General features: G+C 43.2%; 1 protein-coding gene across 5 annotated transcripts in view; it reads right to left on the bottom strand.

Annotated features, from left to right (window-relative positions):
• Raet1e (retinoic acid early transcript 1E) overlaps positions 1–27970 on the bottom strand; it is a 114133-nt gene that overhangs the window by 8298 nt on the left and 77865 nt on the right. Inside the window, exons 4-8 of one of the 5 annotated variants that reach the window (XM_075949494.1) lie at positions 11950–12383; positions 11742–11874; positions 2879–3136; positions 2362–2628; positions 1660–1818 (exon numbers count right to left, since the gene is read on the bottom strand). In XM_075949494.1, coding sequence (XP_075805609.1) covers positions 1670–1818; positions 2362–2628; positions 2879–3136; positions 11742–11832 — 765 coding nt within the window. In that variant the 5' untranslated portion in view covers positions 11833–11874; positions 11950–12383 and the 3' untranslated portion in view covers positions 1660–1669. Of the gene's footprint in view, positions 1–1659; positions 1819–2361; positions 2629–2878; positions 3137–11741; positions 12384–27970 lie in introns of all 5 variants that reach the window. The other 4 variants (XM_075949511.1, XM_075949520.1, XR_012907922.1 and 1 more) reach the window with 4 other exon arrangements.

Raw genomic sequence — 27970 nt, 5'->3', positions numbered from 1 at the left:
GCCTTGCTCAGCCTCGATGTGGTGGGGGGTGCCTTGGGCCTTCCCTGGGGCAGTGTGTCTTGCCCTCTCTAAGGATTGGATGGGGGTGGGGCAAGAGGGTATGTGGAGGGAGTGGGAACTTGGGTTGGTATGTGTAAAGAGAAAGGTTTGTTTGTTTTCTTTTTAAAGAAAAAAATTAAAGAAAAAAAACAAGAAGTTCCCACTAAAGAAAGTCTTTATGATAAACAGAAAGAGAACTTTTGTCACAGAGCATACTACAATCAACATGAAATAATCCATACTGACAAGAAACCTTACGAATGCAATGAACTTGGAGCAGTTTTTCTGAATGAAAATTGCCCCCATTGGCATGTAGGGAGTGGTACTATTAGGAGTTCTGATCTTGTTGGAATGGGTGTGACCTTGTTAGAGGAAATGTATCACAAGGGGTGGACTTTGAGGTTTCAGAAATTCAAGACAAGCCCAGTATATGCTCTTTCTTCCTGCAGTCTGCCAAATCCAAATGTAAAATTGTCAGCTACTTCTTCAGCTGTATATATATATATGCCTGTATGCACCATGCTTCCCACCGTGAATAAAATGGACTAAACCTCTGCACCTGTAAATAAGCCCCAAATAAATTCTTCCTTTATAAGAGTTGTGATGGTCATGGTATCTATTCACAGCAATAAAACCCTAACTACGACTCTAGGGAGACATTTAGTCAAATTCTCGCCTCACTCAGTGTAGGAGAATTCACAATAAAGGAAGTCACATATGTATTGACTGTCATAATGACTTCAGTCAAAGTTCAGTGTCAGAGAATTCATATCAGAGATAATTTTCTGAATATAACAAGTATTGAGAAGTTTTTGTAGGGCTAAATTATTATTTGGCTCTTGCAAAACCACACCAGAATGTACTAAATGTGATTCATTCCCATTTAAAAATGTTTTTCATACTTGTGGTAGTTTGAATGTAATTGGAACAGTAAGCTCATAGGGAGTGGCACTATTAGGAGGTGTGACCTTATTAGATTAGGCATGGCATTGTTAGAGGAAGTGTGTCACTGTGGAGATCTCATATGCTCAAGCCATGCCAGCATCTCAGTTCACTTCCTGTTGCCCACAGGATTCAGATGTAGTTCCTTCTCCATTCTCAATTCCTTCTCAAGCATCATGTCTGTCATCATGTTACCATGTCCTCTTGTGATGATAATGGATTAAACCTCTGAAATTGTAAGCCACTCAATAAAATGTTTTCCTTTATATAAAATAACATTAGCAACCATTCAACTGCATGTTGCATGAAGAGAGTGAGACAGGAAGAGTAAAATGAGGAGTCCTAATGATTGTGTGAAAATTCCTTTGCAAATGTTTCTGCAGTGAGTACATGGCAAGTGTCATAGTGGTGGCATGACACGTGAGGCATTTGAGAGCTTGTTTCATTCAGTATTTAGTATCTGAGCAGAACACTAAGTATATGGAACTGCCAGCTAGACTAGTCAAAATGTCAGTGTTGGGGGGATAGGAAGATGGTTCAGTAGGTAAGGCCCTTGCCATGCAAGCATGAAGACCAGAACACACATCCCAGGTGTGTGACCCAGTGGGACATTTGTTCTAAGTCCTCTTCAGACTAAACCTACAAAGGCCCAAGGCAAGACTCCAGCCTCATGCTTACCTCTTTGGGGTCAACATTTCTTCACAAAAATCCCAACAACTAAAGGTAAGATGATGGCAATGACTGATGTTATGTCAATAAATCCTTTCTCATGCTGAAGCTGGGTGGTATTTATGGCAGATGGAAGTTGGGTTATATCTTGAACCCTTGATGTTGATCCTTTAAAAAAATCAGAAAATTATGGATACAGCTAAAAACACAACACCATCAGCACCTTCTTCCTCCAGGCATTCTGAAGGACTGATGTGTAGTAACTATTTATAAGGTCCTGAGGAGAGAGGAGTAGAGCTGTGTGGAGTTTATTTCATTAACAAAGAAAACAAATGTCTATTAAACTATCAAACAATGTGACATAGTTGCTGTGGTTAGAACTTTCTGGATGTTAGGGCAATTTCTGGCATTTAATTGTAGCAGGGAAAGATAGCAAATCCTCTCAAAATGATGTAGAGCTGATGGAAGGTCAGCTATCTGTGAAGCAGAAAAGCCTGGAGGTTTACAGTGATGCATGCAGACTTGGGGCCATTAGTAGGACATGGGATGCCTAGACCATTGGTTAATAGGGAATAAGAAACATTGGGAGGTGAGATGAGAAAGAGTAATCATTGTGGTCATCACTGGATCTCAGGAAGACCGCCAGGAAATGACCCACCCAGTCTATCAAATGTGATGGAGTTGCCCCCTGATAATCTAAGTAATACCTACTTGGCTTTTCCTTTGGGTGCTTTAAGAGTTCCTTGAGCCAGTGCCTGCAGTCTGCTGTGGAAATTGTCCTGAGATCTTTGATGAATTGTGTATCATCCTTCCATTGATTCATAATACCACCAGCTTCAGGATCAATCAGTGTCCAGTTCATATTCATTGTGTTGAAGAGGAAGGAGTACTTTCCACTGATGTTAAATCTCCAGGAGGCACCAACACTTTGTCTGTGTTCATACTGAGAAAGCATGGTGGCCTGTAAAGTGGGCTGACCTGCGAACCACACAATACCATCATGCTTCACTCTCATAGACCCATCACTTCTCCAAAGGTCAAGACTTTCCCACTGGCTTATGAGCCAGGATCATTTCCACATGACTTACTCTTGTACCACATGCTTCCAAGGTTGGACCAATGCTCAGCTCTCTCACACAGATGCAACCACCATCTCATTTTCACATGTGCTCTGTCCTTCCTCTCTCTTGCCACCTGTCTCTGCCTCAGTACTCAATCCCACACTTACCACTGGTCTTGGTCATCTCTTGTATGGAGTTAGCCAAGATCTTCCTGAGCTCTTGCCCCAAGTAGTCCAACCTTTGGGTCATATCTGTCCACACTTGAGTCCCATTTACTGCATTTCCCCTGTTACCCAAAGGTGTGAATTTGCTGTTATTATACTTAAGGAACGGCACTCCATCCAGTGAGCACTGTCCTTCACACCAGGGCTGTCCAGCTGTGGTACGAACCTTGACAATGACGTCACAACGAAGAGAGTGTGTATCTGTGAGAGAAACATGCAGGTGAGGTACAAAGTGGGAACATAAAATCACAGGACTCATGGTTGTGTGAAACCAGATGACACCAGATGAATCCTTATGAAGGGCAAGAGGGCAGAAGGATAAACCTGTACTCAAGATATCCACCAGCATCTGGAACCTCATTTCTGTGCCAGCTTTCACTGCCTTAGAATGATAGGACCCTCAGGTGTACACCATGTCAATGGGAAGATTTATCTCACAAGTACTTTTAGTGACTTTAATGAAGTGTTGAGGAATAAAATATGTCAGGTAGTGTCTCTTCCTGTGTTGACAGAGATTTCTGACTTGCCCAGTCCCACAGCCATTTAGTTCCAAAGAAACACACAGAGATATACATTAATTATAAACTGGTTGGTCTAGTAGCTCAGGCTTCTTATTAATTCTTATATCCAATCTTACATTAACCCATAATTCTTGTCTGTGTTAGCCATGTGGCTTGGTACCTTTTATCAGTGAGGCATTCTCATCTTGTTTCCTCTCTGTCTGGCTTCCTCTATAACAACTACAGACTGAACAAGAACTATAGGCATAGTGACCAGGCAGGAAGTATAGGTGGGCAATGAGAACAGGAGAATTCTAGGAAGAGGGAAGTTTCAGTCTGCAGCAGACACAGAGGAAGCCAGATACAGAGGAAGCAAGATGAGAAGGCCTCGCTGATAAAAGGTATCAAGCCACATGACTAACATAGACAAGAATAATGAGCTAATTTAAGATGTAAGAATTAATTAATAAAAAGCCTGAATTAATAGGTCAACCAGTTTATGATTAATGTAGACCTCTGTGTGTTTCTTTGTGACTGAACTTCTGTGGGACCAGGCAAGACAGAAACTTTCATTCAACAAATTGGGCCAACATGGAAAACTGAATCCACTTAAAACCTAGAGAGCTTGGGGTAATTCTAGATACAAAAGAACCAAGTTAAGCATGAATTCTTGGTAACAGCATATTCTCAGGTGGGTTCTGTTTGCTGGAGGCACATGAGTATTATTTAAGAGAAGCTTTCTGGCTCAGCTTTAGCTGTAAAAACCTTGCAGCTCTTTCAAGAGGACCCACCAGCAAACACTTAAATGGTGTTTATGAATAGCCAACAGCATGTTTTCTTGGTAGAGACAGGGACCTTGAAACTCCATAGAGTTGTGGCAATATATATGGCTCCCACCAGTACGACTGCCATGAGGCTAGACTCTCAGAAAGCTAAGGAATGGGGTGGATCCAGCCATCAAAGTCATGGCTTTAATCCTAGCCATAACACTTATCAAATTAAAGACTCATGAGGTCAGAAAAAGAAATATACAGTAATGATAGATTCAGATGAAAAAAAGTCTAAACCTTTAACAATGTGTTTAAAAATATATGTAGGCTTGGGAGAGAAAAGAAAAAAGATAAAGTCCTTAAAATAAAAAAGAAAGAGAGTACTTGGGTGTGGTGGCACACATCTTTAATGCCAACACTTGGGAGGCTGAGGCAGGCAGATCTCTGTGAGTTAAAAGACAACCTTGTCTACAGAGTGAGTGCCAGGACAGCCAAAAATACACAGAGAAACCTAGTCTCAAAAAAAAATTTAAAAAAATAAAAGAAATAAAATTTAAAATACCACATAAAGATGAAAATATACAGAAAGTCTGGATACTGAATGTTATTATGTTGTCTTTAAATGGTTTGATGATGGAAGAAACAATGGCTGCTAAAAGACATATTACAGATGCTGTGGATTAATACAACATATATATTTTTAAAATTCTTTGACTTCAAAATTTAAGGCAAAAGATATGTTATTTTGAAGAAGTTTTGGTTTTGTTTTCACAGGAAATGAGAGGCTGTAGCTTCATTCTGGGTTAAGAAAAATCAGGTTTGACCAAGGAAGACCCCCTGAAAAATCTCCCATCGGAGCAGATGGTCCAGATGATCAAGCCTTTCACAGGACCTCTGTTGGAGTTTCCTCTGAGTTCAACATTCAGAACAGTTTCAAGACTGCTGGCTGAAATTATCAAGCCTCACAGAATACTCCAATCAGGACTTGATTATAATTTTAAATCTTCTTTAGGTCCCCATAAGATTATCGGCATCCCCAATCAGCAGGAACTAGCCCATATTCTTTCCCCATAAAATGGATTATGGATGTCTGTCCAGAGTGTTGATTACAAGCTGCTATGGATAATGGGCAGGAAAAAAGCTAAACAAAGGAGATTAGATCAGACTTTTTGTTTTGAAAAAGTGGAGGGTGGAAGTGCTGTGGAACAACAGTCTTGTACCCTCTAAAGATTTGTCACTTGTACTTTAATAAAATGTTGATTGGCCAGTAGCCGGGCAGGAAGTATAGACGGGGCAACCAGGCAGGAAGTATAGGCAGGACAATGAGAACAGAAGAATTCTGGGAAAAGGAAAGGATTAGTCTGAAGTTGACACAGAGGTAGCCAGATACAGAGGAAGCAATATGAGAATGCCTTGCTGATAAAAGGTACCAAGCCACGTGGCTAACATAGAAAAGAATAATGGGCTAATTTAAGATGTAAGAATAAATGAATAAGAAGCCTGAACTAATAGGCCAACCAATTTATGATTAATGAGGACTTCTGTGTGGTTTTTGGGGGAACTGAATGGTTGTAGGGCCAGGCTAAACATTCCTGGGACTTCAAATCTACGGATCACACAGGGAAAGGAAGCATTAAAGAACACATGGTGAATTCAACATGAAGCCTGGGACTTCAGGAAAGGCCTCCTGGAGTAATGCTGCAACTTGTCATGGGAAGGGGAGCTGTCACCTGTGAGCACAGTACTCATTCATGCTCCTGTGTTCCCAGTGGGCCCCTTCACACAGCAATGTTGGTCATTGGAGGCCATATTCTCCCATGTAAAATTCCACCCCTAACTCATTCTTGAGGAAAGATCTCTGTCTGTGACCTGCTTGAAGCCCTGATCTCTCTCCCTGTCCTCGGGCAGTTGTTTTCAAGCACACTTATGGCCCCTGGTCCTCCAGACTTTCACTAACAGCAAGAGAAAACACAAGATCCTAGAGCTGTTCTCTTCAGCAGAATGTAAGAAAAATCCAGTTAGAAGTTTGGTGAAAGAACACTGTTTTACTAAAGCAGGAATAGGGATTTATGAAGGTGATTGAAAGAAAGCATCCCTGATGTACTAACATCCAGATATTCAATAAATAATAATAATAAATGTCATGGAAGTATTTAAACTCACACTTCCAGACTTGAGAAGGAAAACATTTTTATACTTTCTTACAAGTATGTCACAGTAGCATTGATTAAACAAGGTCTCTAAAAGCCTTGGGACTCACCAACCAGGCTAAAAGGCTTGCCACTGACTCCAGGGTTCTCCTGTGTCTGCCTTCCTAGTACTGACAGTAAAAGCACACACCACCATACCTGACTCTATCACTCTATCACCCAAGTCTTCGTGGTTGTGAAGCAGGCCCATAACTGGCCAACTCTCTCCCCATGTTTTGGACACACTGTCAATAGTCAGCAAATAGCCAGGATTTTCTGGAGACAATGCCCATTTGCTCCAGGAGTTACTTGCAGGGACCTGGTCAGAGGCTAGTGATGTGGGAGTCTTGTGTTTTGTGTTGATTTCATTGGTTAAATAAAAAAACTGCCTTGGCCCTTTAATAGGACAGAAAATTAGGTAGGTGGAGTAGACAGAATGCATGGAAAAAGAAGCTGAGTCAGGCAGTCGCCATGATTCTCCGACCCCAGACAGATGTAGGCTAGAATCCTTCCTGGTAAGACACCATCTCGTGATGCTACACAGATTATTAGAAATGGGTTAATCGAGATGTGAGAATTAGCCAATAAGAGGCTACATATAACAGGCCAGGCAGTGCTTAAAAGAATACAGTTTCCATGTAATTATTCTGGGTAAAGCTAGCCAGTGGCCTGGAGCTGGGTAGCGGAATGCAGCCCACCGCAAAGCTAGCCATGCAGAGCTGGGTGGGAACACAGCCTGCCGCTCCCCGCTGTAGGCTGGTCCACACTGCATGAAATGGAAAATCCAAAACTTCTAAAGCTGGTAATGAAAAGTGTGTCAAAAGGCTCAGAAAAGTCTTGTGTCAAAGAGATGTGATAAAAAAAAAAATATGTTCATTCTGTTCCATGGAGAAGCATGGATGAGTGTTGTTCGCCAGACATTGAAAGGATGCCAAGTGAGAAGGTCACAAGCCTTGGCATATGCCCAGGTATGAAAATTATACAAGGCCATGGTTGTTATGGTTTAAATAAGAATGGCCCCCATAGAGCCTAGGCTGTTTGGATGTTCACCTTACTAGACCTGGAAGGAGGTGGGAGGTCCTTGGACTCCCCACAGGGCAGGGAACCCTGACTGCTCTTTGGGCTGATGAGAGAGGAGGAGTTGATTGGGGAAGGGGGAGGAAAATGGGAGGTGGTGACAGGGAAGAGACAGAAATCCTTAATAAATAATAATTTTAAAAAAAGAATGGCCCCCATAGGCTCATCTATTTGAATGCTTGGTCATTAGGGATTGGCACTTCCTAAGAGGAATTAGGAATGTGGCCTAGTTTGAGTAGGTGTGACCTTATTGGATGAAGTGTGTCATTGTGGGTAGGCTTTGAGGTTTAAAAAGTCAATTCCAAGCCTAGAGTCTCTCTCTTCTTGTTGCCTTTGGATCTGGATGTAGAACTCTCAGCTACCATATCTTCCTGGGTACCACTATGCTCCTCGCCATGAGAAAATGTACTAGACCTCTGAAACTGTAAGCAAGTCCCAAATAAATGCTTTCTTTTCTAAGAGTTACCATGGTCATGGTGTCTCTTCACAGCAATAGAACACTGAGCAAGACAACATTTCTCACGTGAATTGCTTTTGGTAGAATGTTTTATCACAGCAAAAGAGTGAGACTAAAACTACACACTCGAGATCATTCCCCTGGATGCACTGTGCTGCTCCAGGGATGGCTTCCTGGACCTGGTCAGAGGATTATCATGCCCACACTATGGGACAAAGAAACTCTAGACTGGTTAAATCTGACAGTAGAAGAGTGGGAATCAAGAATCTCGGAGAAGTGCATGTGCCAGAATGGATGGAACAGCAAACATTTCCAGGGGAACTGTGCAGAGTCCATGCTGCTCTATTTTGGACCATCCCTGTCAAGAAGCACAGTGAGAAGGACCAGAGAGTAGGGCACTAGCGTTGCAAGAAGTTCAGGGATGGTGATGGCTCTAGGCTGGAGTTGGTGTTAAGAAACTGTATTCCTGAACTGTAGCAACATGGTACAGAAAAGCCCCGTAGGGTGCAGTGGTCAGGAAGCAGTAACATCAAAGGCAGTGGTCCACTGATGAGTAAAAAGGACCCACCTTGAAGTCTAATTGCTGAGGAGTCATGACTAACAGAACATCAAAATCCTAAATACAGAAAGATGGTTAGCTAACCCGGATGTGGCTGGGTTTTAATAATTAAAGACAAAGTGGGTGGTGGTGACAAATGCCTTTAATTCAAGCACTCAATGAGGCACAGGCAGGCAGATCTCTGTAGGTTTGGGGCCATTCTTGTCTACAAAGTAAGTTCCAGGACAGCCAGAGGTAGATAGAGAAACCTTGTGTTGAAAAAAACAAAAACAAGGAAGTCTGGACCGTGAGGGGTTGGTCCACCCACTGAGACAGTGTGCCTGTTCTAATAGGAGCTCACCAAATCCAGCTGGACCAGGACTGAATGAGCATGTGATCAAACCGGACTCTCTGATTGTGGCTGACAATGGGGGCTGATAAAGGCACTGGGACTTGTTTCTACTGCATGTACTGGCTTTTTGGGACCCTAGTCAATTTGTATGCAAAGCTTCCTAGGCCTGGATATAGAGGGGAGGGCCTTGGACTTCCCACAGGGCAGGGTTCCCTGACCTCTCTTAAGGAGGGAGGGGGAGGGAGGAGTGTGACTAAGGGAGTGGGAGGGGAATAGGAGGAGGGGAGGAAGGATAAATTTTTTAATGGAAAAATAAATAAATAATAAAAAAGAAAGAAATTTAATAGATGTGACAAAAAACAAAAGAAAACAAAAAAAACAAAACAAGCAAAGAAAAAGAAGACAAAACAGATGATGAAGAAACTGAAAGCTGCTGTCCCATGAAAACCCCAACTCCTGTGCCCATTGTTTAAATTGAACCACTGGGGCTAGAGAGGTGGTGCAGTGGTTGTGGACACTTGTTCTTGTAGCTAATATAGGATTGATTCTCAACACCCATACATGGTGGCTGACCACAGCCTGTAACTCTAGGCCCAGGGGATCAAATGTCCTTTTCTGACCTCTGATGGTACCAGGCACATATGTAATATACATACATACAGGCAGTTAAAACAAAATCAATCTGGAAAAAAATTAAAACTGAACCTCATCAAAGACAGACTCTGATTGCCTTCCCATGAGGATCAATCAGATCCCAACAAGATCCCATTCAGCCCAGCAGCAAGTGCAGTCATTCTTTCTGTATTGCTTCATTACTGCCCTGTCACTTAGGGGATGGACCCCCAGATGCTCCTGTGAGTGTCTAGTGTGGTTATTTGAATGACCCTATCCTCTATAGAGTAGGGTGTTTGACTATGTGGTACCCAGTTGGTGACAGCTGTTTGGACAGGTGTAGGAGGTATGGCCTGACTGAAGGAAGTGTGTCACTGGGGGTGGCTTCAAAACTCATTCCCATTTCTTCATCTCTGGACCTTGCTTGAGGTTTAAGATGTGTGTTCTCATCTCAACATGGTATCACATAGCTCTCATGCCAGCACTTGAGAGGCAGAGGAAGGCAGAACTTTATGAGTTTTGTCCATCCTGTTCTACAAAGTGAGTTCTAGGACAGCAGGAACTAAATAGGGAGACCTCATCTCAAAAACCCAAACCAGCTGTGCAGTGGTGGCACATGACTTAATCCCAGCACTCAGGAAGCAGAGGCAGGAGGAACTCTGTGAGTTCCAGGACAGTCTGGCCTGCAGAGCAAATTTCAGAACAAGCCAGGACTGTTTCACAAAGAAACTCCGTCTTGAAAAATAAACAAACAAGTGTAGTTCACCAAGATGTGTGCTATACTAAAACAACAACAAATAAAACAAACTGAACTAAAATTTTGTGAGTTCTAAGCTTGCTGCTCCAGCCACCATGCACCCCAGGTGCCATGCCTCTCTGCTGTGAGGTTCTCAAGTAAGTTGCCACCTCTTCTTCAGCAAACACCTCAGGCTTCAAAGAGTGCCCTTTAAGGCCATGGGATCTAAGGATTGTGCTGGACAGCAATGAAGAGATGAAGAGGCCCTAAACCCAGGCCCTCCTCCTGTCATTTCTAGATGTCCCAGACATCATAGGCAACATAGAACCCACTGTTTACTGGGAAATGTGCAACTTTGGCACTGCTTTTCAAGACACTCTGGGTGAATGGGCACCTATACATGGTACATGGGGTATACACCTAATCTGAGGACAGAGGACAAAGCTGCTGTCCCATACATCAACTTGTTACCTTCTGCATCTGTCACACTGACTGCAGACCTGAGTATTTGATGCAGGATAGACATAATGAGACTTGCCAGGTTGAAAATAAATATTTTCAACTAAATAGTGCCTGCCATTTACAGGGGAAAAAAATCCTCTCCTTCCTAAATGAACCCCGGTATCTGATTGCTGTTGTCTCCCCAAAAGCTAGACTGTATGGGCTTGGAATCAAGGACAGAAGATTTTAAACACCCCAGCCAGGACCATTGCCAGAGACCTCCATAGCAGTGTGCTAGCCCCTGCTTAGCCAAGGTTTTTTCAGGCATGAGCAGTCTGCCACCTGGAAGAGAACGTATATGCACTTCATGGGTGGGAAAGAGGGAAAGGCAAGATGGACCAGAAAGTGAGGAGCCATAGGATGAGTCCCATGGGGATGGAAACTGAGCTTAGACTGAGGGAAAGATGGGATTATTGGAGATTCTATACTGTGGGGTGGTGTGAAATACTGCTTTAAAACAAAACAAAGACAGAAAGAAAGAAAGAAAGAAAGAAAGAAAGAAAGAAAGAAAGAAAGAAAGAAAGAAAGAAAGAAAGGAAGAGGTATGAATTTGTATGGTCATGGCTGCCTGTGGTTCTTCCAGGAAGCCTCTATTGTCTCTATTGTCATCTTTCAGAGAATAGCATGAGAAGGTGGGAAGGAAAGCTCAAGCACAAAGGGGTCACCGAATGGTGGAGGGCTGGTGAGGAATCCCCAGAAGGCAGTCTTCAAAGCATAGACTGCCTAAGGTCCAGGGGAGCTGACACAGCCTCCTGGAGGGGTCAGCACTGGTGAGGAGGCTTAGGTTTCAGTGGATTCCAGTGGTGCTGAGGGCATCACTAGCTACTCCCCTCTGCTGCGGTGCCCTCCTCATTCATGCAGCCCCTGCAGCAGTAACTTTTCCCCTAACTTTGTCAATCCACTGAAGAGAAAGGGGAGGGATGCGGTGAGGACAAGGGCGCCCAGACTTAAATCTCAGTGATAGTGAAGAGATAGAAGCCCAGGATCTTCTTCCCATGAGGAGACTTTGATCTTCCTGACTCAGTAGCCCCATGTGCCCTTCCCCGCCCCTCCCTTTAAATCCCAGTAACTCACTGGCCCACAGGGAAGATCCCAGACAGCTCAGTAGAAGGAAAAGGCACAGAACTAGGGAAAGATTGCGTCTGGTGGCTGCAGCCTTTGCCATGGTTCCTTCCTGAGTCCAGGTTCCAGACAGGTGTGACTGGAGCTGCGGAGAGAATGGGAGACCTCAGTAGGGGCCCCCGCAGAAGACTCCGGGCAGATTCGCGAACGTTTTGGGCACCTAGGCTGTGAATTCAGTCCTTCCTGTGCTCCAGTGAAGCAGGTTCCTAGGTCCTGTCTTTTCCTACATCTCTTCGGGGTCTCTCAGTGCCGTGCAGCTCCGGTTCTGTTTCTGAGCCCACTGCGATGTTTCTCAAGCTCGGGGACGCAGAGCACTCAATGTGAAAGGAGAAGCGAGGGCACTGTTGTCCTGGGCTCCCACACCTGCTGTCCTTTCACCTCACTCACCCGCAGCTGAGCCCTCAGGGACGGTGAGCAGCGGAATCAGGAGAGGATAAGTCGTGCCTTCAGCTGGTTTCTCTGCCAAACGCGCCGGAATTTACCTGCTCTTGTCCCTGTGAGGTTTCCACGCCCACAGCAACAAAGTGTACTTCGGCCCTTCCAGGTCATTCTTGGAACTCACTCTGCTCCACCAGACCCTGGCAGTCCTACAAGCTACAGACAGGAAGTCGTTGAGTTGAAGAAAGTTGATTCACGAGAGCCACAGTAGAGCTCTAACTAATGTGAAGCCTGAGCAGTTAGAGTCTCCTTTGGCTATATGCCAAGACCTGCCAAGAAGTGTAGCAGAAAAGTCTTTTTTTAATCTGCTGAGAGGTTCCAAGCAATACATTATTGTACTGCAGCCTGTAAAATGATTAACATGGATTTTATCTCTCTTTTCAAGGGCTATGCACATAGAGTTGATGTTCTGAATATTTTGTTCCTTGAGATCTCAACAAAGATCTTAATAATTGTACAAAATGCTTTGTCTCAAAGGACTGAGAAGGCCCATGTTATTAGCTCCCTCACTTACAATCTCGACCCCTTGGGTGAGAGGACCGAGTTTCCTAAACCTCTGATTTCTATTTGAAGAAAACTTCCCTTATCTTCTCCAAGGGTCCAGCATCCCATGTTGCGGCAGCAGCTGTGCTGATTCCCCTACAGGCTTTACAGCAGGCACAGGGGAAAACGATCCTTGAAGAAACAAGAATGAAACTCGACTCTATCAATTTTATTGTAATTGCTGCTGGACCAGGACTTCTAGAGTCGGCCCCAGATCATTTTACTTTAGCCATATTTAAGCATAGCACAACTGTGCTTAACTCAGTCCCAAGGGTGCAACAATTTAAAACATGTTTGCATTGAGATTCCTTACAAAGTCCATCTGGCTTCTTTCCCAAGACTATGTACTGTTGACTCAGAGATAGTGCCCAAGATTTATAGTCTAGAGGGAATGACTGAGGTAAACATAGTGCCTGTGGGTATGAGGATTGACCTGGCCCTAAGATAATATAGAAGTTGTAAAGTATGTGTGACATCATTCATAAGAATAGATTTTATGGTTTTGCGAGCTGCTCCATCAGCACGGAGGCCTGAGCTCTCAGCGCCAGGAGAGACAGCGTTGGGGTGAGTTTCTGGCCCCGCCCGGCGCCAGCCTGGGACACGGAGCTCAGAGGTTCCTTGGCCCCCTATCCTTCTTGGGCTCTCTGCAGGGCCTCTATTCCCGGCATACCGCCTCTTTCTTCCTAGCCCACCCAGCTTCCATCCAGAACCCTCCCCATTTCGGCCCCACCGCCCTCTTTCGGCACATAACATCACCCAGCCCAGCCTGTCTGGGCACTGGGTCGGAATCCTCGGGGCACCCAAGCGGGTGGGACTTCCTTTGCTTCTATGGCCTGCCTGCACCAAACAGGGTAGGCGCTTTGCTTGCGAGCTGCCCCATCAGCACGGATGCCTGATCTCTCGGCGCCAGGAGAGACAGCGTTGGGGCGCCAGGAGAGCCAGCGTTGGGGAGAGCCAACATTGGGGAGAGCCAGCGTTGGGTAGGCAAGGAGCCCTGATCCAGTGAAAGAAGATCCGTAAGGGAGCATTTGGAAGAAGAGATGGGCAGACGCCAAGGCAAGAATTCGCCCAGCAAGCTGAAAAGCAACACGAAGCCACCAGAAACCAGCGACCTCACAACGGGAGGACATGAACACCTTAATCAAAAAGAAGTAGAAAAGATTGACTTCATGAACGTGATTGACGCCCTTAAACAGCATGTAAAACACGCCCTTATAGAAATGGATGAGAAATATAACAGAAAGTTTGAAGAATTGAATAAATCAGTGAATGATACCCTAGAAAACCAAGGAAAAACAATCAAACAGATAATGGAAACAGTTCAAGACTTGAAAACTGAAATGGTGGCAAAGAAGAAAACACAAACAGAGGGCCGGCTGGACATGGAAAATTTAAGTAAACAAACAGAGTCTACAGAAACAAGCATAACCAACAGAATACAAGAGTTAGAAGAAAGAATCTCAGATTCTGAAGATACCATAGAGAAAATAAACACACTGATCAAAGAAAACAGCAAGTCCAAAAAACTTTCATCACAAAACATTCAGGAAAAATGGGACACAATAAAAAGACCAAACCTAAGAATAATAGGAGTAGAAGAAGGAGAAGAAGTGCAGCTCAATGGTCCAGAAAATATATTTAATAAAATTATAGAAGAAAACTTTCCCAACATAAAGAAAGATATACCTATGAAGATTCAAGAAGCATTCAAAACACCGAATAGGCTGGATCAAAAAAAAAAAAAACATACCCTCACAATATAATAATCAAAACACAAAATATTCAGAATAAAGAAAGAATATTAAGAGCTGCAAAGGAAAAAGGCCAAATTACTTATAAAGGTAAACCTATCAGACTTACACCTGACTTTTCCATGGAAACCATGAAAGCCAGAAGGTCCTGGATAGATGTATTGCAAAGACTAAGAGACCATAGGTGCAAGCCCAGATTACTATACCCAGCCAAGCTTTCGTTCATTATAAATGGAGAAAATAAAATTTTCCAGGATAAAAAAAAATTTAAACAATACACAGCCACAAATCCAGCTTTACAGAAAGTAATAGAAGGAAAATCACTAACCAAGGAGTCCAACAATGACCACAATAACTCAGACATCTAGAGACCCTTCACCAGCGCAACTCAAAGAAGGGAAACACGCAAACCCTACTACTAAAAAAGTGACTGGAGTTAACAAGCACTGGTCATTAATATCACTTAATGTCAATGGACTCAACTCACCTATAAAAAGGCACAGGCTAAGAGATTGTATAAAAAAACAGGATCCAACATTCTGCTGTTTACAAGAAACACTCCTCAACCACAAAGACAGGCACCTACTCAGAGTAAAGGGCTGGGAAAAGGCTTATCAAGCAAATGGACCTAAGAAACAAGCAGGTGTGGCCATACTAATCTCTAACAAAGTTGACTTCAAACTTAAATCAATCAGAAGAGATGGAGAGGGGCATTTTATACTCATAACAGGAACAGTTTGTCAGGATGAAGTCTCAATCCTGAACATCTATGCCCCTAATATAAAAGCACCCACGTACATAAAAGAAACATTGCTAAAACTCAAGGCAGCCATCAAACCACACACACTAATAGTAGGAGACTTCAACACTCCTCTCTCACCAATGGACAGGTCAATCAGACAGAAACCTAACAGAGAAATAAGAGAAATAAAGGAGGTAATGAATCAAATGGACTTAACAGACATCGATAGATCATTCCACCCAAATAGGAAAGAATATACCTTCTTCTCTGCAGCTCATGGAACTTTCTCAAAAATCGACCACATAGTCGGTAACAAAGCAAACATCCACAGTTACAAAAAAATATTAGTAACCACCTGTGTCTTCTCAGATCACCATGGATTAAAGTTAGAATTCAACAACAATGCTACCCCCAGAAAGCCTACAAATTCATGGAAACTGAACAGTCAACTACTGAACCATACCTGGATTAAGGAAGAAATAAAGAAAGAAATTAAAGTCTTCCTGGAATTCAATGAAAATAAAGAAACAACATACTCAAACTTATGGGACACTATGAAAGCAGTCCTAAGAGGAAAGTTCATAGCACTAAGTGCCCACTTAAAGAAAACAGAGAAAGCTCACTTTGGAGACTTAACAGCCCACCTGAAAGCTCTAGAAAAAAAAGAAGCAGACTCACCTAGGAGGAGTAGAAGACTGGAAATAATCAAACTGAGGGCTGAAATCAACAAAATAGAAACACAGAAAACAATACAAAGGATCAAAGAAACAAAAAGCTGGTTCCTGGAGAAAATCAACAAGATTGACAAACCCCTATCCAAACTAATCAAACGGCAGAGACCGAATTTGCAAATTAATAAGATCAGAAATGAAAAGGGGGACATAACCACAGACACAGAGGAAATTCAGAGAATCATTAGAGCTTACTACAAAAGCCTGTATGCGACAAAACTTGAAAATGTAAAAGAAATGGACACTTTTTTAGATAAATACCATATACCAAAGTTAAACCAGGACCAGGTGAACAATCTAAATAGACATGTTAGTCGCGAAGAATTAGAAGAGGTTATCAAAAACCTCCCTACCAAAAAAAGCCCAGGACCAGATGGTTTCAATGCGGAATTCTACCAGAACTTCCAAGACCTAATACCTATACTCCTTAATGTATTTCACAATATAGAAACAGAAGAGGCATTGCCAAATTCCTTTTATGAAGCTACAGTTACTCTGATACCAAAACCACACAAACACTCAACCAAGAAAGAGAATTATAGACCAATCTCACTCATGAACATCGATGCAAAAATCCTCAACAAAATACTGGCAAACTGAATCCAAGAACGCATCAGAAAAATTATCCATTATGATCAAGTAGGCTTCATCCCAGAGATGCAGGGCTGGTTCAACATACGAAAATCTATCAATGTAATCCATCATATAAATAAACTGAAAGAAAAAAACCATATGATCATTTCATTAGATGCTGAAAAAGCATTTGACAAAATTCAACATCCCTTTATGATAAAAGTATTGGAGAGATTAGGGATACAAGGGTCATACCTAAATATAATAAAAGCTATTTACAACAAGCCGACAGCTAACATCAAATTAAATGGAGAGAAACTCAAAGCCATCCCACTAAAATCAGGAACACGACAAGGCTGTCCACTCTCTCAATACCTCTTCAATATAGTGCTTGAAGTTGTAGCAATAGCAATAAGACAACATAAGGGGATCAATGGGATTCGAATTGGAAAGGAAGAAGTGAAACTTTAGTTATTTGCAGATGATATGATAGTGTACATAAGTGACCCCCAAAACTCCACCAAAGATCTTTTACAGCTGATAAACAGCTTTAGTAATGTGGCAGGATACACGATCAACCCCCAAAAATCAGTCGTCCTCCTATACTCAAAGGATATGGAAGCAGAGAGGGAAATCAGAGAAGCTTCACCTTTCACGATAGCCACAAACAGCATAAAATATCTTGGGGTAACTCTGACCAAGAAAGTGAAAGATCTATTTGACAAGAACTTTAAGGCATTGAAGAAAGAAATTGAGGAGTATATCAGAAAATGGGAGGACCTCCCTTGCTCTTGGATTGGGAGGATCAACATAGTAAAAATGGCAATTCTACCAAAGGCAATTTATAGATTCAATGCAATCCCCATCAAGGTCCCATCAAAATTCTTCACAGATCTTGAGAGGACAATAATCAACTTTATATGGAAAAACAAAAAACCCAGGAGAGCCAAAACAATCCTATACAATAAAGGATTGTCTGGAGGCATTACCATCCCTGACTTCAAACTCTATTACAGAGCTACAGTAATGAAAACAGTGTGGTACTGGCATAAAAACAGAGAAGTCGACCAATGGAATCATATAGAAGACCCGGACTTTATCCCACAAACCTATGAGCACCTGATTTTTGATAAAGGAGCTAAAAGTATACAATGGAAGAAAGAAAGCATCTTCAACAAATGGTGCTGGCATAACTGGATGTCAACCTGTAGAAGAATGAAAATAGACCCATATCTATCACCGTGCACAAAACTCAAGTCCAAATGGATTAAAGACCTCACTATCAGTCAGAACACATTGAACCTAATAGAAGAGAAAGTGGGACGTACCCTACAACATATGGGCACAGGAGACCACTTCCTACGTATAACCCCAGCGGCACAGACACTAAGGGCATCATTGAATAAATGGGACCTACTAAAACTGAGAAGCTTCTGTAAAGCAAAGGACACTGTCACCAAGACAAAAAGGCAACCTACTGACTGGGAGAAGATCTTCACCAACCCCACAACAGACAAAGGTCTGATCTCCAAAATATATAGAGAACTCAGGAAACTAGACTTTAAAATGCTAATCAACCCAATTAAAAAATGGGGCACTGAACTGAACAGAGAATTCTCAGCAGAGGAAGTTCAAATGGCCAAAAGACACTTAAGGTCATGCTCAACCTCCTTAGCGATCAGGGAAATGCAAATCAAAACAACTTTGAGATATCATCTTACACCTGTCAGAATGGCTAAAATAAAAAACACCAATGATAGTCTTTGCTGGAGAGGCTATGGAGGAAGGGGTACCCTCATCCATTGCTGGTGGGAATGTGTTGTAATATGAATGGCGGCGGGGCTGTGTCCCCAACCCCCAGCCGCTTGCCCGGCTAGCTTATGCCCCGAAATAATTACACGGACACTGTATTCATTTAAACACTGCTCTGGCCCATTCCTATCTAGCCTCTTCTAGGCTATCTCTCGCACCTGGACTAGCTCATTTCTTATCATCTGTGTAGTACCGGTCTTACCGGGAAGATTCTAGCCTAAGTCCATCCTGGGTCGGAGCTTCATAGCGTGCGTCTTCCCTGGAGCAGGTAGCATGGCGTCTCTCTCTGAGTGTCTGCTCCGGGAGAGGAGAGCTGCGGAGTCTGACCTCACTTCCTCTTCCTCCTGGCATTCTGTTCTGTTTACTCCTCCCACCTATCTCCTAACCAATGAGAGCCAAGCAGCTTCTTTTATTTTAACCAATGACCTTCCTCCATCAGGAATGCAATCTTGTGCAACCACTATGGAAATCAGTGTTCGGTTTCTCAGGAAATTCGGGATCAACCTACCCCTGGACCCAGCAATACCACTCCTGGGAATATACCCAAGAGATGCCCTATCATATGACAAGAGCATTTGTTCAACCATGTTCATAGCAGTATTATTTGTAATAGCCAGAACCTGGAAACAACCTAGATGCCCCTCAATGGAAGAATGGATGAAGAAAGTGTGGAATATCTACACATTAGAGTACTACGCTGCGGTAAAAAACAATGACTTCTCGAATTTTGCATGCAAATGGATGGAAATAGAAAACACTATTCTGAGTGAGGTAACCCAGACCCAAAAAGATGAATATGGGATGTACTCACTCATAATTGGTTTCTAGCCATAAATAAGGTTCACAGAGTCTACAACTGGTTATCCTAAAGAAGCTAAGTAAGAAGGTGAACCAAAGGAAAAACATATAGTTACCCTCTTGGCTATGGGAAGTAGACAAAATTGCCAGGGAGAAAATTGGGATCTTGGGGGTGGGGTGGGATGGGGGTAAGGGGAGATGGGGAGAGAAAAGGGAGAAGGGGAGGATTGGGGGGAACTTGGGGAAAAAGGAGGATTGGGATAAAGGAAGGTTGGATAGGGGAGCACGGAAGCACAATTCTTAGTGAAGGGAGCCGCCTTAGGGTTGGCAAGAGACTTGAACCTAGAGTGGCTCCCAGGAGCCCAAGCTGAGGTCCCCAGTTAGTTCCTTGGGCACCTGAGGATAGGGAACCTGAAATGACCCTAGCCTATAGCAATACTGATGAATATCTTGCATATCATCATAGAACCTTCATCTGGTGATGGATGGAGATAGAGACAGAGACCCACACTGGAGCACTGGACTAAGCTCCCAAGGTCCCAATGAGGAGCAGAAGGACGGAGAACATGAGCAAAGAAGTCGGGACCACGAGGGGTGCACCCACCCACTGAGACAGTGGAGCTGATCTACTGGGAGCTCACCAAGGCCAGCTGGACTGTGACTGAAAAAGCATGGGTTAAAACTGGACTCTCTGAACATGGCGAACAATGAGGGCTGATGAGAAGCTAAGTACAATGGCACGGGGTTTTGATCCTACGCAATGTGCTGGCTTTGTGGGAGCCTAGCCAGTTTGGATGTTCACCTTCCTAGATATGAACAGAGGGGGGAGGACCTAGGACTTTCCACAGGGCAGGGAATCCTGACTGCTCTTTGGACTGGAGAGGGAGGGGGAGAGGAGTGGGAGAAAGGGGAGAAGGGTGGGAGGAGGGGGAGAAGGGTGGGAGGAGGGGGAGGAAAATGGGAGGCTGGGAGGAGGTGGAAACTTGTTTTTTTTTCTTCCTCTTCTCAATAAAAAAAAATCTTGAATTGCAATAAAAAAAAAGAATAGATTTTATGCTCTAAAAACAATGCTCACTCAACATTTAGGAAGGAAGGTTTTGTATAAGTAAAGACATAAATTCTGGGAGATAAGGCAGAGCCTCTCTCATCCCAGAGCAAAGGATCACTAGGTTGTTAAAGGGCTTCATTCCTAGATTCCAGGTAGAGCAACTTTGCACCTCATTCCTTTGAAGAGGTGAGCTGTGTGTCTAACTTTCCTGCTTATTTGTGTGCACAAGGCTTTTGTGCCCTCTTAAAAAAATTACCATTGAAAAGCTATTTGCTTCTGAGTTAGTCAAGCTACTCACTACTTAAAATCCTGAGTCTTAACTGAGCCAAAACTTATTTAAAAATTGATTTTTGGTCAATCTCCAAGTAGTCACATGACTATTTGTTCTTCAGTAGTGATCCAACTGACATATTCCACATTAGATAGCTCATACTTGAATTAATTAGGACAACAAGGTAAAGGTGAAAGACAATGTTTAGGCCCTTGCTCCCAGGTTGTATATTTCCTCGGGGGACAGTGGGACACTTCTGAAAGGAACCTATGCATCTGGTAAGTCACCAGTCCTCTTTTTTTAAAAAAAAAAAATTCAAAATGAAGTTTTTAGAATTTTGTGAGTACTGTTATTACATCATTTCTACCCTCCCTCTGTCCTCTCCAACTCCTTGCCTTCTCCTGTACCCTCTCTCACTTATTCATGACCCTATCTTTAATCATTATAATTGCATAAAACACACACACACACACCCTTCTGAGTCCATTTAGTGATGTTGGTATGTCAGTGAGCTTCTGACTGACTGTAATGGTCTGTCCCGTCCTTTTAAGAGACAAGCCCCTCCCACCCACCCCCATCCACTGCTGAGGCAGGCAGATCTCCCTTCTGCTTCCAGTCTGAGCTCCTTCCATTCCATCTCTCTCCTGAACAGGTAGCTGCTGCCATGTCTCTTCTCCTCTCTCCCCCCCGTTTCTCTCTCTCTCTCTCTCTCTCTCTCTCTCTCTCTCTCTCTGTCTCTCTCTGCTCTTCCCCCTCTCCCCTTTCCCCTTCCCTTCCATAACCCACTAAATAAATACACACTTTCTCTGCATGGCATGCCTACCCATCTCTGTCTCTCATCTGCCGCAGCTGCCGCTCCTCAAGGGACCAGCTACCCCGTGGCCCACCATGGTCTCGGGACCTGCTGTCCACTGCAGCTACTTGGGGAACGGTGCTGTTTTATTTTTACCATAACATTGGTGCTTGTGACTCGGCTAGGTTCTCTCCACATTCCCTCCCACCTGCAGGTGGGCCAGCTGAGGGTGCATGGAACTCTCAGCCCAGGAACAAGGTTTCTTCAGAACAGCTCTGTGTTCTATCTACCTGAACACTGACCTCTATGCTCACCAGAAGCTTCGGTGGTGAGAGTTCCCATTCCAGCCCCCAACCACAGCCTTCATGGCTATGGTTGAGCCCTTCACTGACATTTATCTCTGGTTGCTTCCTATAACTAAAAACGTGACCAGACTACCCAAGGTTAGTCCTCCTGTGCTAGCACTGCACATTTGGTGGTGCATTTGATTTGGGGCCCAGGGTCCCTCAGAATTTTTTCTCTTTTCTTTTTTTTTTTCTTTTCTTTTGAACCACTCATAAGTGATGGAGGAGTTAATTTCCTTGGTTAATAAAAAAAACTGCCTTGGCCCATTTGATAGGCCAGCTCTTAGGTGGATGGAGTAGACAGAATAGAATGCTGGGTAGAAGGAAGTGAGGTCAGACATGATGAAGCTCCAGCCCAAGATGGACGTACACTAGAATCTTCCTGGTAAGCGACCACCTCGTAGTGCTATACAGATTATTAGATATGAGAACTAGCCAGTAAGAGACTAGAGCTAATGAACCAAGCAGTGTTTAAATGAATACAATTTGTGTGTTGTTATTTCTGGGTCTAAGCTAGCCGAGCAGGAGCCGGGTGGGACGAAAAGCAGACCTGCCCACAGATCCTTCTACATATAAGTAATCCCTGCCATGAGAGGTCTCTAGCCTCTCTGGCTTCCTAGTCAGCCAGACAGGAGCCAGTCAGGCTTTAACATCCCACCTATAGAGAGGAGGCATCCTTCTATTGGCCCTTCAGTGTTCATTCACTGTTTTTGCGGGTTTTCACGTTTTAAGCTATGGTATAAACCTTCAAACTATCAGCTACTTGCCTGTTCATGCTCTGCTTGTGTCGCACTGGCTCCACTTTTCCTCAAACTATCCCTGCCACCACTACTGCTGGTCCCATGGATTAGTTGAATCCATGAAGCAACTGTTTTCAATTTTATCCTTTGCTCCCCATGGCGGCTTGTGGTGTGGTGGCTCAGCAACAGGGCAGGTCACACCTCTAGGTCTCTCTCATCATAATGTTTAAAACTCCTAAGGTTCAAAAAAACATGGCTTTTCCATACAACATGTGACCACTGCTGTTTTGACAGAGGTCAGGTGACCTTATCACCATCTTAACTGAGGTCAGGTGACCTTACTGTCATCTTAACTGAATTCGGGTGACTTCACCACCATCTTAACTGAGAGCCAGGTTAGGTGGCAAAGTGCAGCCATCTTTACTGAAGTATTTCCAGTCTGGTCTCCCGGGTGCTGACTCTGTTGCATGTGTGTTTTGTGCAGTGGCATACCTTTGGTAGGGCCCACCAGAACATCTACTTCACCCAATTCTTGTTCACTGTGTGTGTGTGTGTATGCATACATGTAACTTAAATGCACCTATGTTTACTGTTAAATGTTATGACTGTCCATTATATCTCATTCCAGACTACAAAAACAATAAGTTTCATGTTTTAAATTGGTATGTTCTTTTAATTCTCTTAATCCAACCCTGCTTTATCTGTTAAGTTGACAACCAGTAAAGTCAAGCTCAGACCCAGTTCTCCAGGAAGATTCTATACTGTAGTTATACCTGATGAACAGCCCTCAACTGCTCAGAGATCTGGGGAATATGGCATTTTAATTATTAAAAACTTTTCAGGACAAAAAGAGACAGGTTGGCTCCTAGCAGCAGCACTCTATTCCTCCAAAGAAGACAGAAGACAAATGGACACAAAACATCCATCCACAATTCGCTTCAACTGCCAAGCCCTGACCACTGAGAAAAACTGTCTTTTATCTAAACTAAAGATCTTTAGACAATGAAAAGAATCACTGGAATTGACAGCCTAGATGCTCAGTTCGAGGTAGGCTTGTCTTCCTGAATATTTCTTAGCCCACAGAATCTTCTGGAGCCTGGCAGAAATAGCAAAAGGAAAATATGACCCTCAGTGACCACGGAGGACCATAAGGAGTGGCTCTAGGTGCCAACCAAGCAAGTTCTCTGTCATTTTTAATCAATAACTCCTCAAGTGAAATTTTATCCTTCTCAAAGATCTCTGATGCAATTTGACAGCTGAGAGGTTTGTCAGTTTTAAAAAAATGTCATCAAACATGTGTCAGCAGAATACAAATACAAATTATTAAGGCATGTACCTGAAAGTTATAAAGGTGTGAGGACAAGTGCATGCTATCAAATTTCTCTCTCATGCTGCCTTTCATAGTCTTAAAGATACTTTTCATTATGCAAAACTATCTGTCACAATATTTTGATATAAATATGGTGCTGTTTAAAACTTATGTTTTCATAAACCCCAAAATTATTGTGAATTCCAGGAAGCTAAATTGAAGGATCCACCTTAAACAGGTCAGATACACCCCTCTCAATTCCCTGATCCTAATTTTTTTTTTTTGCTAAACTTAATTTTGCCCTCTGTTCTGCCAATATCTTAAACAGCTGTAAAAGACACCAGACATTTCCATACCACAAACTCTAGACAGGAGCAAAGAGACCAGCTACCTGAGGATGTGACCAGCACCCAGCTTTCTCAGGTCCCCCCCCCCCAAGATAATGCCCAGAAATAAGCAGAAAACAGTCTTGAGAATATACCGCCCCAATTTCTTTAACCTGTTGTGCCTAACCTCCTGCCTTTTTATTATAAAAAAGAAATGGGGATGTAATGGTCTGTTCTGTTCCTTTAAGAGACAAGCCCTGCCCACTCCATCCCCCCTACCCCTCCCTGTCCACTGCAGAAGCAGGCAGATCTTCCTTCTGCTTTCAGTCTGATCTCTTTTCTTTCTGTCTCTCTCCCAAAGAGGTAGCTGCCGCCGTGTCTCCTCCCCTCTCTCCCAGCTGTTTCTTTTTATCTCTCTCTCTCTCTCTCTCTCTATCTCTCTTTGCTCTTTCCCCTTCTCTGCTTTCCTCATCTCTTCCATAACACACTAAATAAACACCCACTTACTCTGCATGGCATGCCTAATGGGTCTCTGTCTCTCACCTGCCACATGGCTCCCTGCCTGGGACTCATGACCCCTCTTGGCCTGCTGCCCACTGCTGCCACTCGGGAAACTGAACTGCCACTTGGCTTTCTGCTGGAATTTCCTGCCCCTCATGGCCCATGGGCCATTCAGGGACCTATGGTGTTTTGTTTTTACCATAACACTGACCAACTGTAGTTGGATAACCTTTTGGAGGACTGGTAATTGAAGCAGATTAATTCCTGCTCTCTCAGCAGTCACTGTCTGCATATAGCTCATCAAGTAGAGACAGGGCCCTATAAAATTTTCCCTATTCACAATGGCATGTCAGTTGATACAGTCGTTATGCAGGTCTTCCTTAGACAGTCATATTGTCGAGATTTCATGGGTATGGCTTCCCTGTGGTGGCTAGGAGACATTGGCATTAAGTATTCTGGCCCTCTGCCTCTGAAAAATCTTTTCACCACTTTCCTCCATCTTTTCCCTGAGTCCTAGGTATAGGGTTTGCACTGTAGATGTATCAGGTTAGGTTGGGCACACAAGGTCACATGTTCTCTGCAGTTTGAAGAGATGTAAATCTGTATAACAATCTGTACACTGCAATACAAAAGGAGCTCTTTAATGAGTAAGGAAAGTTGTACTTTATTTTTCTTATTTATATATGACATTATTTTCCTTTCCCTTCCTTCTTTCTTTCCTTCCTACTTTCCTTCTTTTCTTCCTTTCTTTTCTTTTTCTGTTTTGAGTGGGTGTTGCACTACGTAGATCTTGCTGTCCTAGAAATTGCTATCTAAATCAGGCTGACCTTGATCTCTCAGAGATCCACCTGCTTCTGCTTCCCAAGTGTCAGGGGCCAGCCTTTACAAAAATACCTTTCTCCAGAGTGGAGACATAGGAATCTAGAAATATAGTAACAAATATGAAGATGTGAATGAAAATAATAAATGCAGAAACATATAGAATAGTATCAGGAGGGAATTTTTCAGTGAGTACTGAAAATTCTCCCATGTTTAATTTTCCAGCAGCTTAATAGCCCCCTGGCCCCAAAAGGTAGGAGACTTTTTAAAACAAAAGACTACATTAACATACAAGTTGAAAGTCACAGGCTACATCCCTAGACTCCTGCCCTAGACCAAACACTCTGTAGGCAAACCACACCCAGGGTGAAATCCCAGTTATTTCCATAAAGGGAACTGGAACATAGTTGGATCCTTATACTTTTGTTTTAGGTAGGAACCAACTACCTCCCTAATTCCAGGAGCACAAGGTCTGGCAACTAGCCACACCTGTTGACAATAGCTTTGGGAGAACAGAACTGATTTACTTTACAACTAGGTAGGACTTTTGCTTGAGGTAGAAGTATAATAACCTTGAATGAACTAGAAAAAGTCTCAAACACTATGACCTTTGGCCTTTTGTGCTTCCACACCCAAGAGCTGGCATATGCCAACATCCCTGGCCAGAGAGCTACAGTTGCCTGTGGGAGGACACAAGAACACATATTAAAAATGTAATTAGAAGCTGGGCAGTGGTGGTGCACGCCTTTAATCCCAGCACTTGGGAGGCAGAGGCAGGTGGATCTCTATGAGTTTGCAGATAGCCTGGTCTACAAGAGCTAGTTCCAGTACAGGCTCCAAAGCTACAGCGAAACCCTGTCTTGAAAAAACAAAAGTAACAAAAACAAATAAAATATAATTAGAATCTGGGTTGGTACAGAAACATGGCAGTTTTAGGCTCTCCTCCAGCATCTATAACCTCTCCAGTTCACATGCTCCCTTGATCAGAGACACCTTGGGTAGAACTTAGCTTGGATTTTAACCAGCATGCATTCTGAGATGAGAGAGGGCCATCACAGAGGGAAGCATGTTCAGTACCTCCAAGAGAAGCTACATTGTGGGAAAGAACATGACTCATTCCAGCAACTGGGAAAACAAGTAGAAGAAAACTAAAGGATGAAAGACCCAAATGAATCCAGACCCACCCAGCTTTAGGGCCCTCTCTTCTCTGCTGGCAGTCCTCAACTTCTCACTCACTGCTCCCCTACTTTACCCCTTTATCTTGACCCTACAACCTCTAACCCGTAATGCCTATTCTCTCCCCCAAACCATCCTCACCCTCTCTTCACCTTGGGTGGGGTGTGATACTGCCTACCGGACTGTTCTTCACCACACCCTCATCCCTGTCTTATCTCTCTCCTCCCTCTCAAACCTCTGCTCCACCACAGCCCCCACTGACTTAGTCTTCTTTTCCCATCCCTCCTTCCCTTGCTACACTCTCTACCTCAACCCCAACAACACCCTTGTTCCCCCTATGCTCCTGCCACCTCTGGTCTGACTCACCATATCTTCACTCTAAGCCTTGTTCACCCTCACACATCTCTGCCCTGTCATAGACCAAAGCAGCTTCTTTATTAACCAATGGTATTAAAACATATCCATATCTTACAGAGGAGAATCCCACATCACTGTGGGAAATCACCTGTGATTAATAAAAGATCAGAACCACTAAGGGACAATATGAAAGTATTTCCCTAGAGTCAGCACATAGAAATCCAAATCAGTGGGGTCAGGTGACATCTTGACCTGGCAGCTGAACTTGACAATGTGTAAGCATCATTGATGTGTTACTAGTCTTGAAAGTCATGAAAGATATAAGATTGACAGTCTGATCTACATAGCAAGTTTCAGTCCAGGCAAGGCTATATTGTGTGACTCTGCCAGCCCCCCCCCCCCGAAAAAGAAAGAAAAATCAAAAGAAAGAAAAAACGAAAGAGAAAAAGAAAGAAAAAATACCCCAACAACAATACATGAGTGGTGTAGGAGGGCCTTCTTTCTATGTGTTTCTTTCATTGGTTGAATAAAGAAAATTGCCTTAGCCTTTTGATAGGGCAAAACTTAGATAGGCAGGGGAAAAGAGAACTGGATGCTGGGAGGAAGGAGGGCAGTGTGGCAGACGCCATGGCTCTCCTCTCCAAGAAGGATGCTGGTTAGACTCATGCCGGTAAGCCACAGTCAAGTGGCCATACACATTAATGGAGATGGGTTAAACAAATATGTAAGAGCTAGCCAATAAGAGGTTAGAACTAATGGGCCAGGAAGTGTTTAATGAATGCAGTTTCCATGTAATTAATTATTAAGGGATTAAGCTAGCTGGGCGGTGGGAAGCAGCCCACCACTTTACATTACAACACATGAGGGGTATCATTTTTCCAAATCCAAATCCTTGAGAATATTTATTTTGTAGTAATCACCCTAACACACATGAAGTGCTCAACTCACTGTTATCTTGAGTTACATATTTTAGTGCTAAATACTGTAGAATGTTTTAATGTGCTTATTGGTCATTTGCATATCGTATTAAGGTAAATATCTTTCCTCATGTTTTGGTTGTATTATTTGTTTTATATTGTTAACTTGGGGTTTCAAGAGATAAAGACATT

The sequence above is a fragment of the Microtus pennsylvanicus genome, chromosome 1 (assembly GCF_037038515.1).
Source record: "Microtus pennsylvanicus isolate mMicPen1 chromosome 1, mMicPen1.hap1, whole genome shotgun sequence".
Lineage (NCBI taxonomy): Eukaryota > Metazoa > Chordata > Mammalia > Rodentia > Cricetidae > Microtus > Microtus pennsylvanicus.
This window is presented reverse-complemented; position numbering and strand designations above follow the sequence as displayed.